Consider the following 16,510-nt stretch of genomic DNA (forward strand, 5'->3'; position numbering starts at 1 on the left):
TGGTACTCTTGAGATAACCAAAAATTCATTCTGAAGCTGAGAAGCCTTTTCCTGGTGCTGTCAAACCTCACGCACCATTGTGCACTTTGATTTCAGCGAATGTGAATTTTTCATCTCATCCTCATTGAATTACGCTGCATTTTTCGAATTCTGGCACCAGCCTGTTGGGATCCTCCAGAGGTGCGAATCTTTTCTCCGCATGTTTGCGGACGATGGATGGACATGCCGCAGCACGGCATCACGCCCGCGCCGGCAGGGACGCTTCGGCTCCAGCTGCTGCCGCAGGGGACCGTCTTCGGCTGCGCCCACCCCGACCGCCCCGGGGCCGCCAGCTCCGGCCCTCTGGTGCCCTCCAGTGTCTCCTTCCCGAAACAACTTAGGGGAACAAAGCCCTTAAGGGGAGATCCCGCGTAGAGTGATGCTCCATCGGGATGCTTGAGGATCTGGCGACGAATTGAAGATGGAATTTAATTTACTGGGCGAGCCGTGTGTCCTTGACTAAAGACAAGAAGCTGACATTAAGGTAGGCTGAGGAAGGCAAGCTTTGCTACCTTCAGGAAAGCAACAAGGTACGCCTGGTTATCTGAGCAGCTCTTCAGTGTGCTGCTTTATCACAGACATTCCCTGAATAACTATTTGCACCGTGGCATTACTCAACATAGAATGAGAAGTCGTGATTTGTTCTGTGGCCGGTTTCAGTGATAAGAACACAAGCTACAGGCTGCAAGACCTTTAATCTCAATTTATTCTCTTTCTTTACATAAGTAACTTCAACAAATTTACTGTTTGGCTCAGAATAATCCCATATATAAATAACACCAAAAAAAGCAGTCTGTTCGATTTGTCTGTAATTAAATTCAGCAGAATTCTGACTACTCAGCTGTTCTCACATGACTACAAAGTCACAGAGTCACAGAATGGATCAGGTTGGAAGGGACCACAGTGGATCCTCTAGTCCAACCTCCCTGCTTAACCAAGGGCATCCTAGAGCATATGGCACAGGATTACATCCAGGCAATTCTGGAATATCTCCAGTGAGGGAGACTCCACAACTTCTCTGGGCAACCTGTTCCACTGCGTGGTCACATGTGGAAATAAAGTTCTTTTTCATATTCAGGTGGAACTTCCTGTGCTATATAGAGATTCTACTTAAAGAATGCACAGTGTCCTTCAAATGAAAAAATAACATGTTGCCATAGGCTTGGGTAACATTTACCTTATAAACATTTCACAGAAAGAAGCAGCATACCAATTTATACCCTCTACATATTGGGGTTTAGTTGTTACAATGGACACCATAAATCTATGCAAGACCTATAGCTAAATTATGGATAATTTACAGAAAATCAGCTTTTGCTAAGTAAATATTTCACTCATATTATTTCAGTGTTTTTGGAAGGCAAATGATGACATAGTAAGCTCTGAAATATATCTGCAATAAAGATTTCTCAGACCCTTAAGAAACAAGGCAAATATTTTAAGAAAAAAAGAATCCAGATAGTTTCTACTTTAATCTGTGTTTGCTTTAGCATTGTCAAGACTTGCTTAAAATATTTTTGCTTTTATATCTTAGTCTAATTTTAAGTTCTGTCTTTCTAGCAGTTTTTACAATACAGACTCATGGCTTGACTCCTCAAAATCACCCCTGAATTTTGAAGCAAAATCATCCCTCTTATTTCCTCAAAATCATCATCACTGAAGGTACCCAAGGCAGCCAGGACCAGTGGACATATTAGCATACACACAGGACAGCCATGCACTTCTGGACTGCTGTGCAGAGACTAAAGGGGCAAATAAATCCCTTTCTCCAGACTTGACTTAACTGCCCACAAGTTGACACCTAGTGCCATTTGAGATGCTCTGCAGCACCTGGGGCATCTGCACAAGGTACATTCAGACAACTGAGTCCTGACCCCCTGACTTAATGCACAGGTGAGCACAGTCACAGGCATGTAGCAGCTTTTCAGGTGCCCTAAGGAGCCCAGCTGCTGCTCCAGATGTGCATGGGTCCTGGTTCATAGCCATCAGGCTCACCCTGCTGCCTTGGCTCGCCTGCTGTTAGAAGGTTAGAAGAGGAACATTGCTGCACAGAAGAAATTGTCTGTTGAAACTCCTGACAGAGAAAGGTCAGCCAGCATGGGACTGTGAGGCTGAAGACTAGGCCTAGGAATCACAAGCATCCTTGAAAAGTGCAGCTGGGGACCTAGAAACCGGAGACATCCCAAGGTAGCACCACTAAACACAAGACCAAGAGACTGCAAGGACAACTTAACATCTGAGAAAATGGAAAACAACATAGAAATATAAAATTGCTCTGGAAAAGTAGAAAACAGAATCATCTATTGGCAGTTAGAGATGAAAACCAGAAATTAACATCATCTATTAACCGCTCAAAGTAGGATCTCCTACACATGCCTAAGTCTCTTTGTTATAAAAAGGACTTAATTTTTATCCAAAATGGAGTCTCTTTCTGAGAACTTTCCAGCTGAATCCCACATGAAGTGTCCACAAGCACTTGGACTCTCACTGGGGATGCTGGCTGATTCCAGACTCTGTGTCAGGGATCTGTCTGGAAGGGAGACTCTGTCTTTTTTCTTGCTGCTTGTATCTGTGCTCCCCTCTTTTGGGGTTGGTTGGATGTCCCCTCCAGAATCAGTTTGTTCCTCCCTTTTCAGATGGTTTGGCTGCTTCTTAAGTCTGTCTAATTTTCTTCATGTAAATGTAATATATATGAAGTATATTTACTATTATTGTTGATAAATTTTCTTCACTGGTGATAAGTTATGGTAACTGTAATAGTATATACCTACTTGGTTGTTGTTATCATTGGCTGTACTACACTGCTGGAAGCTAGTATTGTTTGACACCATACTATTAATTGATACTGTATTATTGATAATAATTTTTAGTAGCTTGACATATATTCATTCATATTGACTTTACTAATCATCATATTAGCTTTATTAACTACCAGTATATTTGCTAGCAGTGATTTTTGTGGTAATCTGTAATAAAGTAGAATATTTTAGAGGACAAAGCCTCTGCATCCTTGTGTATTACAGAATCCTAGGAATGCACAGTCATGATCTCTGCACAGCTGCAGGCTGGGTAACCCTTCAGGTTGTGACATCTGCCAAATCTACAGAATCACACTTCGAACCAAGCCCTTGGTGTTAAAACATGTGGAATGATTTTTGGCATCTCAGATCCTCTCATCTGTGGCTCAACTTATTTGCTCTTCAGAATTTGGACTATTTTTTTCCTTGAAATTTAGATGTTTTTATTTTTTATACTGTTACTCATACAATCCAAATGAAAACATGTTCAGTTACTAATCAGACATCTGATTTATCATCACTTCTTGTTAGGCATTTTGATTACAACAAAAGACTGTGAAATTTATTGTTAAAAAGCAAGTTGTTGTCCTTGTAATGAAATAGAAAAGATAAAAATGGCTCCAGTGTCACACTATACAGCTTATTGTGAAGGTGGTTTGACAGTCCGGGTGTAACAAACATTCCAGTTGGCTGATATGAAAGCAAGGATCAGCCCGGGGCTCAGAAAACAAAGCATATTTCAACTGCAACCAGGCGTTCGTTAGACATACAGTCTCGCAGTTTCCAACTGATTTTACAATATGAATAATTGGTTTGCACCATGTGTCGCCAGCTTTATTTAAAGCACACAATGAAAAATACCAACATGCTGTTTTCCTCTTAACAACTGCTGCACTACAAATTTTAATTTTTAAGTAGTAACATTCTCACATTACACTTACAGATTTTTTTTCTGTTGAAATATGTTCCCTTGTGTTATCACAGTCCATCCTTAAACTGTACAGTTAGAAAACCCTTCTGTATAAGCAATATGTCTAGCACTTAACAAACTAGGAAAATGCTTTATACAAATAAGTTAATATTTTTCTTGTTGACAAAAAAAACTGCCAAGGCTGCAACTAGCATAACATCCAGTTTATATAAGTGTGTGTGTTCCCATTCTACCAACAGAAACTGACTATATATTCCTTATAAGTTTATAGATTGCCTATATCGTTATTGAAAATTTTCATTGAGACAAGTATGTCTTTTGCATGGCAAGACTCATCTGGCATTAACCAAATCTCTCATACCAGCTATACAGAATTGCATCTATTTTCCTTTATTCTTTAGGAAATTCCTGGGAACAGAGTTCTGAGCAGTGTCACACTTGCAAATGAGCACCAGTAACTAATTTTTCACCCTTTTCTTTTCAGCAGGCATTTCAGAATGTGTCCTTTTCTTTATTGTGGCCACCAGCAATGAGATTTTTAAAATCAGAGCTTTTATGTGCTGTTCACATCTGTGCATCTCCTTTGGTGCCCTGTTAGTCACTCAGTTATGGATAAGAAAAGAGAAACTAATAGAGACAAGAGATCTTCCTCTTGCAAGGAGGAATCAAAGTATAAATCTGTGCATTACAATGTTTTTGAGTACTTATGCAAAAAGATGAGAAGATAATTGCAAAAAGCCCAAGGAACTATACGAGGACTAACTATTGGCTTTAATCGCATTCTCTGAGTGAATCCAGACTTGGAACAAGATCTCTCAGCCTGGGTAAATAGGTTAAAATGGATTGAAAATTGAGTTCAAATGAGAACTGAAGTTACAGGCAATTGAAAATTGAGCCTTGCTTTTCATTAGAAAAATCTCAGTCATGGAGCCCATCTCAGTCATGCAACATAAGCAAAGCTGCTTATAGAAAGCTATGTGTTGAAGTAGGTGCTTATTTCCAGCACATTTTTCTCAAACATTCTTGAGAATTGCTAACAAAATCTCAGTCTACTGATTGTTATAAGTGTCTCGATCTTCCCCTTTCTACTAACTGGAGCCTCAAGCATCTCCCATCCTGTGTGTTGCATAAAAATCCTTGGAGCATACATAGGATTTCATTGAGCAACAATTCCCCAGGAAATAATATCCTTATGGGGTAATTGAGTCTCAAAAAAAGTCATGCGCCAGCATGGTAAGTGAATGGTCATGTTGAGGATCAGTCTAATACATTCATGTTGGCTGTCACTAACATTGATGTTTGTCTCCTCATGGATTTAGTTCTTGTATTTTAATTTTCCAAATATAAATCCATGAGAATAACTGTATATAGCAGAAGCCCCACTGAATTCAAGAAGGTGCGCATGCTCATAAAACTGTTTGTGTGACTGTTGGGTTTGCAACTAGAATTACCAAACCCAGCTGCTACTAAGGAAAAACTCCCTCTAAAACCACTATGCTTTGGGAAGAGTTACAATCACGAGATAAACTAATCTAGGTTTCAGGATAATATAAAGCATGGTCTTACTCAGTCATTTCATTTATCACATACTTTTTCCTGCAAAAACTGCCATTTAAAAAATCTCAACACAAAGCACTTTTGAACACCTCATTTGGTTTTGTTGATGTTAATTTTATCTGCTTCCCTCTTTGACCAGCTAGAAGTTGGCATTTAAGTTTACTGGACTCTTGACTGATCCACAGATGATCTTGAAGGTTAACTTTAAGAAGAGGTTAAACAATCATGATCTCATCTCAATTAAGAACTAAGCGCAACATCTTCCTTTCGGCACAACTCTACTACAGTAAGTTCCTCCCTCACAACCTTGTAACACACTCTCCCATGCGCCTAAACAATCATGAATAAACAAGAAAACAAACCTTAGCCAACTGCTTCACTCACAGACTGAAGAAAGCTTATTTTTCAGATTTGAATTTGAAGCACAGATGCTGACTATAAAATGCATGGGCATTTTATAAGGAATTCTGAGGATAATGGCTTATATATATTTTTTCCTACTACTACAAGTATTCATTAAAGAAGACCCTTGTAGTGCTTTAGCAGTCTACATCTCATACAGTTAGAAGTCCTCTGTTCTACTTAATATTAATGTATACAGTACTTCCTAAACTGTATTTTAAAACTTCTTTTTGGGATATACAATATTTCGAGTTCAACTGACATGTTGTTATTAAACATCAGAAGATTGAAAATGCAGTACTGGACAATGAAAGAACACTGTCCCATAAAACACACCATACAAATAATTTTCACAGTTCTAACAATACAAGATCATACATAAAAATATCACAAATAGCTCAGTACATGGCATGATCAACATAATATTAAGTCCAGCTAATAGTGTCACATATCAAGGGCCAAATTCTGGCTCAATGTGCAGTTGAAGCCTAAACAGATGTTTAGAGAAAATAATATAAAGCCACCCTGAAGTGTTATACTGATAACAATAACATTTCTTAATCTGTGTAGGATTTTTGTCCTAAAGTACATACCTAACTTATGCTACAGAAGGAACACGTGGCCATTGGTATTTGGCTCCTAGGACATGCCTTCGTGGATTTGTTGTGGTGAAGGGCAGTGGAGGCAGAGGACAGTCTTCCTTCTGGATATGACACTTTTAGCAAGCATCTTTATCTACTGTTCTGCGAGAATTTGGCCAAGAGTTCAAAATCCTGTACATCTTATTCAGTAGTCCCACTGAAATCAATGGAACCATTTTTGTGAGTAAGATGAAAAGGATTTGGCCCCCAAAGTTTTTAACCCTTTAAGTAGTAGAAATTAGTTTCATTGCACTTAGCCCATAATTCACAAATAACTTTCTACTCAAAACCAAAATGGTTGTCAATGTACAGGAAGTGTTTGCTCACAAATAGGAAAGCATGGAGCAACATCTGACTATTCATAGCACTTTGAGACTGAATTCCTAAAAAAAAAAAAACAAACCACTTGCATATGACAATTTCATGACAATTTCATCCAACGTGCATCTGAGGCCAGAATAGTTGTTTTTTAAATTTCTACATACCATCTCTGGATACCTTAGAAAAAGGTGAGTGACTTGCTGCCCTTTTGGTTATATTAAATCATTTTAATTCCTTGTGTTCCCTATTTCCTCCCCAAACAAAAGGACGTAGAAATTTTGTGCTGACAGCAGTCTTTTGGTATCAAATCCTCAGGGGACATGATGGGCTTTTGGCTATGGGAATAGGATTAGATTTTCTGCTTAACTCTCCCAGGGCATGCTGAAGTCAGGAGGAAAAGTTCTTGGAAGGTAATCCAAGTTGAGTAAAGACTCCACTCACTGGGAAAAATTCACAGACTTCAACACACAGAGTGTTAGTCTAGCCTTTGGAATAATGTGAATAAAATCTCCATAAAAAGGGCTGTAATGAAGGCTTCAGAAGGACATACATAATGGTATGTCCAGGAGAAGGTTACTTTGGGTGTTGTGCCCACACCTGGTAAGAAAGGTGTTAAGGTATCTCTTTGTTCCTATTAAGGAAAGTTTTCCCAGGATTCAGTTTTCCACACATGTCCTATTCTTAAAGGCAGATCCTGAAGTCATTATTATATCCTCCAGTTATTTGCCAGAATACTAAGAGAGTTTGCTCTGTGCATCTTCTCCATATTCAGATGCCATGAGCCCCCGATGTCTCCTGGTATGAACTCAACTTCCATGTTTTGCCCTTGCAGCAGCTCCCAGCTCCTTGCATTGGTGAGGACCTTCTCAGAGGAGAAGATAACCCAGACATACATTTCTACACAGATGGGAAGAGCAGGAACAGGAGGAGTCATATGGACTGGCCTTTGCGCCTCCCACCTGCAATGACAGGGGTGTCTCCCTGGCATGAGGAGGAAGATGGGGTGGGTCTGTTCCTTGGTATAAACAGAGGTTGGGAGAGCCATCTGGCACTCAAGGTAGCTCTTGGGGCTGGCCCAAAGTGCTTACAGCAGTTAAGGTATTTTGTGGATTCAGGTCTTAAAAGCCATGTCACAGCATTTGATATAAGAATTAAAGGGTTTCATGGCAGAAGATGAAGTTCTCTTCCTAAATTCTGAAGGAGAAAATGTTTTGAGAATTTTTTTGTGAATACCGCTGCCCCAAAAGGAAAGTATGCACATGCTATATGCTATATTTTTAGTTTGCCTTTTTTCCCTTCTGTTTGTCAAAAAAAAAAAAAAAAAGCTTAGAAAATAAAAAACTGATGAATTTTATGGCAATTTTATGAAGAATTGCCCATTTCTGATCTATGTTGAGATTTATTACTAGCCATATTTGACTTTCCTTTTGGGTTCTGAAAGCATTTAAAGCTTAGTATTAAAAAGCCTCATAACAATCTTCTACAGCAAATGTATCTCAATTTTACAGGTAAGCAAACCAAGGCATAAAAAAATGAAATGATATGCCACAGATAGCATAGTAAGTCAATGGCAAAGTCAAGAAGAGAATGAAATCCTGCAGCTATGGGTTAACTCTCTCTTCAGGCTAAGAAAAGTGATCTTATCTTTAATGTGCTGTTTCACACCACCCGTACTAAAGTTCATGAAAACCAGCCAGTTTGCACTGTTAAAATGTTTGCAAAGCCAATTATTTTTTTTCCATATAAGCACAAAAAGTCTACTTAAAGGGTTAATTATACTGCTGTGCTGGTAAACATTTTTAACTTATTGCTGGTTAGACCTGTCTTTAAATACTAACCGGGACAGAAGAGACTGAGCTGGCCCTGGACTCTCTTGTCTTCGTGTTGGGCATGGATATTGTACAGCAGGATACGCCCACAGTGGCCTCAGGCAGCTCATCTTCCTCTGTCCATTCATTGAGATCTGGGTTATAGCACTGAATGCATTTCTTGTACTTTTTCTCTATTTCATTCCAGCCACCCACTAAGTAAATTTTCCCATTAAGGGTGGAGGCACCAGCCGTACTAACTCCGGTTTGAAGTGGTGCCACGTAATTCCATTGCCCTGTGTAAGGACTGTAACACTCCACAGGGAGAACATCAACCCTCTCGGCTCGCCCCCCCAGCTGAGACCCACCCATGACATAGACCCTCTCCAGAAGGGACACTGCACAGTGCCAGCCTCTTGGGGTACTGAGGCTGGCCTTGTCCTGCCAGCTGTCTTTGCTGGGGTCGTACATGCACACTGAGCGAGAGTAAGCGTTATTGATGTAGCCTCCCGTGACCAGGATCTGACCATCCACCACGGCACTGGCGTGGCAGCACCTGGGCACCTCCAGCGGCGCCTTCATCTGCCACTGGTTAGTTGCGGGCACGTAGCATTCGACAGAGGAGAGGCATCCCTCAGAGTTGCGACCGCCCACAGCAAAAAGGAGGCCATTGAACACATTCAGGCTAAAATGGGTGCGCCGCTGATTCATGTTTGCCAAGTGAATCCAGCTGTTGAAACGAGGATCATATCTGAAAGCATTAAAAAGAGGGTAACAGTCTCACATAGTGCTCTGCTAAACTGTACAGGATTCCCATGTCACTGCTGCAAGAGCAAAATTGCTAAAATTTTAGTTAGTTATTTAGCCTATGAAAAGTCAGTCTAATGAAACTGGTATTCTTGGTTAAATTTCCAAATAAATTCAGGTTTTGATTGGAGAAAAAGCTATTTGTGTCATTAAAACCTATTATTTCAATGAAGTAAATCTAATTCTTATGTAACTTGATTTTGTACAATAATCTCATTAGAATACTGGGAAGAGATACTTTCAAGATACAATAGAAATTTAATTTTTTTTTTTTGCAATTTACACCTACAGCAAAGATGTCTAAATTTACTCAGAGTATTAAAAAATGTTAGTTGGTGATTTATACTTGCATCTTCTTAGTACTTTCTAAAGGGTGAGTATGCTTTCCCTACCACTCATATGGAGTAAAGTTTATGTGAAAAGAGCATCTGTGCTTTCTAACACCATTCCTATCTAAAATAACATTCCTCGTCCTTGATATTTAAGCAATTTTGAAATAGGAAATGTCAAATTATGACTCTTGAAGATGTTGAGTAAGGTACATTACTAGACCCACATACTTCTCCTGTTACATGCTAAGGGGATCAGAAAATCACTGAGAAAAAGACTGTGGGAAAGTAAGCACTAATTTTTAGCTGTTGTTGACTTGACATGCTCAAGGTTAATGGCACAACAAGGAGCAGAATCCATTCAGCCATGGACAATGAGGATTCCCCCACCTCCTCCTCACAACCAAGGTGTGCACTGGGCACAGCTCCTTTGAGAATGTGAGGCGTAGCTTAAAGGCAGCAGGTCAGGAGAGCAACAGCATAATCTCTTTTATGTGATATATTTTTCTGACTAAGTAGATTACACAATAAAATTGATCTAGAGAAGGTTCCTCATTCATTAACTTTGTATGTTGGTTGATGTCCTCAGGAGAAGTTGACTGTTCCTTCTGGGAGCAGAAAAGGAACCATTGGTAGGACTGTGGCTGTGTATTGCCATTGTATATCCATAGTCTGTTAGTAGACAAAAAGCTGAGATTTTTTACCTCCAGCCTTTCCTTCAAGCTGCTGTGTGCTGTCAGCTTTCAGGTTGAACTATTTAAAAACTAGTACCACCCATTTGACTATTGCATGTTAGCCTATGCACTCTTCTGACCTTGCTACCACCAGTGCAGTCCTACGATGGCTGTAGATCGGAACTGCAATATTTCAGAAGTGAGGTGTTATTCGGAGTACATTGTAGAAGAGAAATACAGCCCTCAAGCAATGGTGCTGTTTCTAAACTCTTGATACTAATAAAAAGCTAAGGGGTATGAAAAACACTATAAAAGCTGTTGAAAATACAGTAGATGGTGTATAGAAAGTTAAAACTAGAAGTTAACACCTAAAAGGTGTTTTTCAGACCTTTCTGTGAGACATCTAAGGCTTTAAAAATTTGAAAACTCTCACCTTGTCTGATTTGGTGCATTTTAATGGTACCTTAGAACATCACAGGACTTCCTATTTATGTTCCTATTTACTTCCTCTACTTGGAGTAAGTTTTCTCAGGTTTTCCTCACTTCTGATTGTGCATGCGCAATCATGGTGAAGTTTTTTGCCATAACTCCAGTTACATATTTCTGTTCATTCAGACTTTAATTTAGAATAGCATCTATACCTCCCCCACACTGTCCCCTTTCTCTTTATCTGAGTGGTTCATGTTACATGACACAAACCAGCGTAGTCTATCTGCCTACCTTCTGTGGAATAGATACCTCCATCTCTTTTAAATAAATAACCAGTTACCTGCAGAAATTGCTGACTGCATGCTTGGCTTGGTTCCTGGCATCATTCTGGTCTTCCCCACCAGCCACATAAAGAAATCCATCCATCACTGTGACGCACTGATTAAAACTTTTAGCAGGCATTTCACTTAGCTTCTTCCATCCGTTTTCAGGATCTCTGTATAAGATGTCTCTGCTGAGAGACTTCTCTGTTAGAGCAGGGCGTCCCCCAACAGTAACTAAGACTCTGAAACCTCCACGGATCCTTGTTCTTCTGGACTGAAGTGTATTCTGGTGATAGGGAAGCAAGTGATAGTTCATGGCATCCACTAGGAGCTTATGGCAGTCTGCATCTTGCATCATTCTTGGCACAGTTTGTACATAATTGACAAGGTCTTGGGCTGAGATGGTACCAAAACGGATGTTACTTAAGAGATTAGCAGCAAACTTTACTCTTTTTTGGTCAAATTCCAGCCATTTTATTGCAATCTGGAATGCAACAATTTCAGAAGGCAACTGCAAGTCATCATCTGCAAGAAGTTCATTAATCTGATCAAAAGTAAGTTTTAGGAACTGATCAGTTTCTGAAAATTCAATGAAGTTGTCTCTAATAAATTTGTGCGCTGCTTCCTTGGTTGTTTTTAGTCCGTACGTTTCTGCAATATTAGCAATGTACATACAGTTCTCAACACTGATTTCTTGGACTAGAAAATCACAGCACATCTTTACAAGGGTGTGAATCTGTAGATAAATTGCTGTGGAAATAATACTACCTATTGTATAAAGTGAGAGAGTAAGTTTTCCAGAGTAAGCATAGGTGATAACAGTAGCTAGACCCAAGGGGGACACATCATTGAGGTCCACTCTTTGAGTGGATGGATCTTTCTTTAAGATGTTGTGGAAGTATTCACTGCTTGAAGCCATCACCACCTTATGAACACTAAAGGATTTGGTTTTGGTACTGATAGTCAAGTCACACAGAAAATTTTCTTGTCTCATTCTACTTAGACCTTCCAAGAGATTTGGGCAATATGATGGGTCTGAAACTTCAGATGAGATGCAGCTGAAACCATTTCCTCCTTCCAAGAGTCCATTCAAGCCATTTAGTTTACTGAGGGGGCCATCTTCCACGATGATAGTAGTTTCATTGACATCTGCTTTGTTCTTTTTCACATTCTTCTTCTTAGGAGCCATGACTGCAATGAAATATCACAGCCAAGAGCTTGCTAAAATTAAATAAAAATGTTTAGAGCTACACCACAGTTGTGAAATTTAATAGCTATGTGATTGTGCAACAAATCTAACCTTTGTCAATACATACTAATGCCACAAAACCAAACACACAGGATAATCTATCTTCCTAAGAACTATTATTCTGTTCTAGATTGCAGTGTGGCTGTTTATTATTAACAATCAATACTTAAATTGTGAAGAATGCATCTACAAGTAATTCAGTAATTTTTTTTTTTTTTAATAACAGGGCCACAAATTAACATTCACCTGTTATCATCACGTTCAAAGAGTTAAATTCTCCAAATGAGTTTGCCAGCATGTAAAATTTTGTAAATATGTATTTAAATTAGCCAGGTTCTAGACCTGAATTCATTAGCCAGAAGCACTGGAAAAATATGGGCCCCCAACTTGGTTCATCCTTACTCCAGGGATAGTACAGACTTACAGGTGAGTTCAGAACTGGACCGGGAAATATTAAGACTGGGAGAAATTCTTAAAGACAAAAAAAAAGCAAGATGAGACATAAAGAGAAAGCAGATTTTAGTATGATGTCATATTGATTTTAGATTTAGGATCTGCTCCAAACTGATTCCAGGGTTTTGTAATTTTTGATGTTATAAACTGATGATATTCTATTTTCCATGTCAGACACGCAAATACTTTCTAGACATAGCACACGTTGCTTGCTTTTCAGCATCAGTAATTCAAAATCTATAATCCTACTTTTTGGATTTTGTGGAGATTTATGGAGAAGATGTCTAACTTCTATCTGAAAAAAATGTCATGCAAACTCAGTTGGGATGTGTTACTTTAAACAAGTTCTGTATGTGTCAAGGTAAGAATCAGTCCCATACAGTGATATTAGAACACATTTATTTAAATAATATGTATCAACTCCAGGCAAGTTCCAGCTCTTACTGAAATAAGAGCCACATTTTTGTCAAATGCAATGTAAGACAGCCCCAAAGCAGTCTTCAAAGGATTTGCTTCAAACGAATATATGTATGTGCAAATATACTCGAAGGAAAGCACTGACCTTCAGTAACACAGTTTAAACAGAACTGCGGAGATCAGCATTCAAATAGATGCAAATATAGCATTTATCTCCAGTATATTCACTGATTTTAAAACAATTTACACGTTAATTTTCTTTGTGATCCTTGCAGTCATAAAACCCAGAACATGAAGAAATGCTAATTAATGATAATTAATTACAGTTTTATTGTAGATAATAAACAGACTTCAGTAATATTTCAGTCTAGAATCTCAGCGCATCAATTCTTCCTTAAGCATGTAACAAAATGATAATTTAATTATAGAAAGGAATGGTTGCTGCCTGTGAGCACCAGGAGTTTTCTGCTGCCGCTGCTGGGTGATGACCATGTGCAGAGCAGGCAAGGGAGAAAGCCATGTGTGCCCAAAGTATCAGTGTCAGCCTGTGCTGACGTGAGCTGCGATCCCTGATATACCAGTGTGCCAGCGCAGGGGTCAGCTGCTGCCCGGCTCCCCCTGCTCCGGCTGCATTCCAGGAGCTGCATCTGTTGAGACCTATCAGAGTCATGTCCCAGAATAGCAACCTCCCAGCAGCTTGCCATTTTAAGACAGGTTCAGTTGAAGGTATAGCTAGTGTTTTAGAATACTTGGTTGTTTAACACAGCTTTTGTTGCAAAAAACCTGCAATGTTGCAAGTGTCGTGTATATTTGTTCACACAGAAAAAAAGGGAAAACAAAACTTCTGGATGTGTTTGTATGTTCTACATAGAGTTTTAGCTTTGCATATTAATAGCCACAACTTTAAAGCTGGCAAGGGCATATTCTTTTGGCAGTCGTATCTTGTTGTTCTGAGTATTTTTAGAGACCCGTAACTTAAAATTTTCAATACATGCAGCACTTAATGTTTATTGCCTCACTGCATCATTGCAGAACTCATTTAAATACATGGCATTTTAAGCTCTGTTCAAAAATGCTTACTACCCAAAGTTTTTTCTTGAAAAACACTTTTTCATCACCATAAATTTCATCAGCCAGTATAGTGTACAAGCACTTGACAGGACATGCAAGCCCAGTGAAACAAATAAAGTGATCCTATAATAAAACCAGGTTTCTTAATTTTGAAAACCCTGGGTGATTTGGTTTTCTATTTGCTTTCACTTAATTTATTTTAACTTGAGAACAACTCATGCCAAATATTACTTGGGATCCCAAAACAATGCCTTCAACCAACCAACCTCTCCCCCCCTTAAAATGTTACCCTCTAAACACTATCAAACAGAGGAGTTAAAAACCCCTTACCCTCCTCAGAAAAATGTCGTTCCAGAGCTGTCCAAGAAGCTGTCAGTGAAAATGCGTCTTCCTTGGAAAATGCAAACACAAAAAGTGAGTAATTGTGGTAAAAAAGAGAGAGAAAGGTCAGAGGCCACTTGGTAAGTCCCAGCTTGTGGTTTCCAATGAGATACTTTGCTGTCACAGCGAGCAAAGGAGACTGGAGCCTGCGCTCGAGTGCTCTTTAAAATGACCCCTCCTCTCCATGCCTTGCTCCCTGCCTCTGCCCAGACACAGGAGCTCAGCTTTCCTGGACTGCTTGGCCACTGGAAATCTGGAGTACAAGCCTGGACCCTGCAAATGCACAGGTACAGGGGAGGAAAGGGAAGGGAAGGTGAAGATGGTAGTTCCACAGCAGGCAGTAATTGTCTCAGGTAAGTGTAGGGTGAGCCACTGGGTTCCCCTACTCAAAGCTGGGAGCCTGGATAAAAGCCAGTATGGTTAGGGAGAGGGACAGGTTTAGATTGGATATAAGGATATGATGAGGATGGTGAGGCACTGGCACAGGTTGCCTAGAGAAGCTGTGGATGCCCCATCCCTAGAAGTGTTCAAGGCTGGGTTGGATGGCACTTTGAGCAACTTGGTCTGGCAGAAGATGTCAGAGGGTTTGGAGCTAGATAATCTTGGAAGGTCTTTTCAAAAGCCATTATATATGATCATATTATTCTATAACCTAAAATAACCACCAGGAAATGCCAAGGAAAACATGGTACTTAAGTTCGACTTTCTTAGGTTTTCTGTGCTTAACTCTGGGCAGAGGAAAGGAGATCAGCTGATGGGGCTCACAGCCATGTCTTGTTCTGTCCTGTTTCAAGGAGTTAGGTTGCTGCTTCCTAAACAATTGCCTTGGCTTTCAAGGATACTGGCTCACATCCCCTGATACATTTGCAGAGAGATGTGAACTTTGATCTTCTGTCTCTCAACAAGATAACTTGTGGGTTATGCCATACATTGGAATAATTTACCTCTACCTCCTTGGCAGTCAACTTCAGGAATAATAAAAAGCCAAACCTCCACATGTGAGAGATAAAAAGGGTGCAATGACTGCATGGGAAGGGAAGGGTATTGGGAGAAGTGGAAGTCAGAGAACAGGAAGACTTTCTCTTGGCTGTACTTTGTATAATACTTAATCTTACAGATTTATTTGGTTGCCTCCAGGCTTGGATGAGTGTCTAAGTCTAGAGAGACTAGACTGTTTGCTAAAGAGGATGAGTTGAGAGGTAGACCCAACTCCTCTCTTTCTGCAATTGTAATGTCAAATTAAGGGGCTTTACTCGAGGAAAATGTGGAAAAACAGAAGAAATAACAACCCTTTATTAAGAAATATATGAATGTCGGCAAAAAAAGAAAAAAAAAACCAGTAACACAAAACAAAACAACACCAGCAACAACCACCACAACAACAAGTCTAAAAGAATACTCCTCTGTCCTTTAGCACAGTCCCAATTGCGGCCTGCAGGGGGCGCTGTAGGACCGCTGGAGCTGTAGGACCTGCAGTACCCGGTCACGGCCGGCAGGGGGCGCTGTAGGACTGATGGAGCTGTAGGACCTGCAGTACCCGGTCACGGCCGGCAGGGGGCGCTGTGGGCTCCGTCAGTCACCCGCGGGAAGAGGGGCCGCAGAGAGCGGTCCCGGACCGCGTGGGGAAACCGAGAAGGAGATGAGGGGGTTCCTCGCCTCCGTGGGGGCGACAAGGATGGCAGGCAGCACACTCCCACGGGAACTCACCGCTGTCTCAAGTGGCGAGGACTCACTGCAGTCTCAGGTGGTGGTGTCTCCAAAAACTCCTCCTCTCCCGCGGGCAAGCAAAAACTCTCCGATGAAACACAGCAGCTCCGGCGGGCGGGACAGTCAGGCAGGTCGAAGCCAGCAGGACGAGAGGTCGAACTCCCCAGGATTAA

General features: G+C 40.3%; 1 protein-coding gene across 2 annotated transcripts; it reads right to left on the bottom strand.

Annotated features, from left to right (window-relative positions):
- Positions 1–727: 727 nt before the first annotated feature.
- On the bottom strand, positions 728–14,785 carry KLHL31 (kelch like family member 31). 2 transcript variants are annotated; one of them, XM_051777852.1, is made up of 3 exons: positions 14,580–14,785; positions 11,077–12,250; positions 728–9,248 (listed from the first exon to the last, which is right to left on the bottom strand). In XM_051777852.1, exons 2-3 carry the CDS (start codon positions 12,246–12,248, stop codon positions 8,516–8,518), a joined length of 1,905 nt encoding a protein of 634 aa, XP_051633812.1. In that variant the 5' UTR covers positions 12,249–12,250; positions 14,580–14,785; the 3' UTR covers positions 728–8,515. The 2 variants fall into 2 exon arrangements, with proteins under 2 accessions (XP_051633812.1, XP_051633811.1); XM_051777851.1 differs by having other exon boundaries at positions 11,077–12,280; positions 14,580–14,784.
- Between the last annotated feature and the right edge of the window lie 1,725 nt (positions 14,786–16,510).

Source organism: Manacus candei, unplaced genomic scaffold (assembly GCF_025592945.1).
Source record: "Manacus candei isolate 608988 ecotype Guabito, Panama unplaced genomic scaffold, ASM2559294v1 h1tg000011l, whole genome shotgun sequence".
Taxonomy (NCBI): Eukaryota; Metazoa; Chordata; class Aves; order Passeriformes; family Pipridae; genus Manacus; species Manacus candei.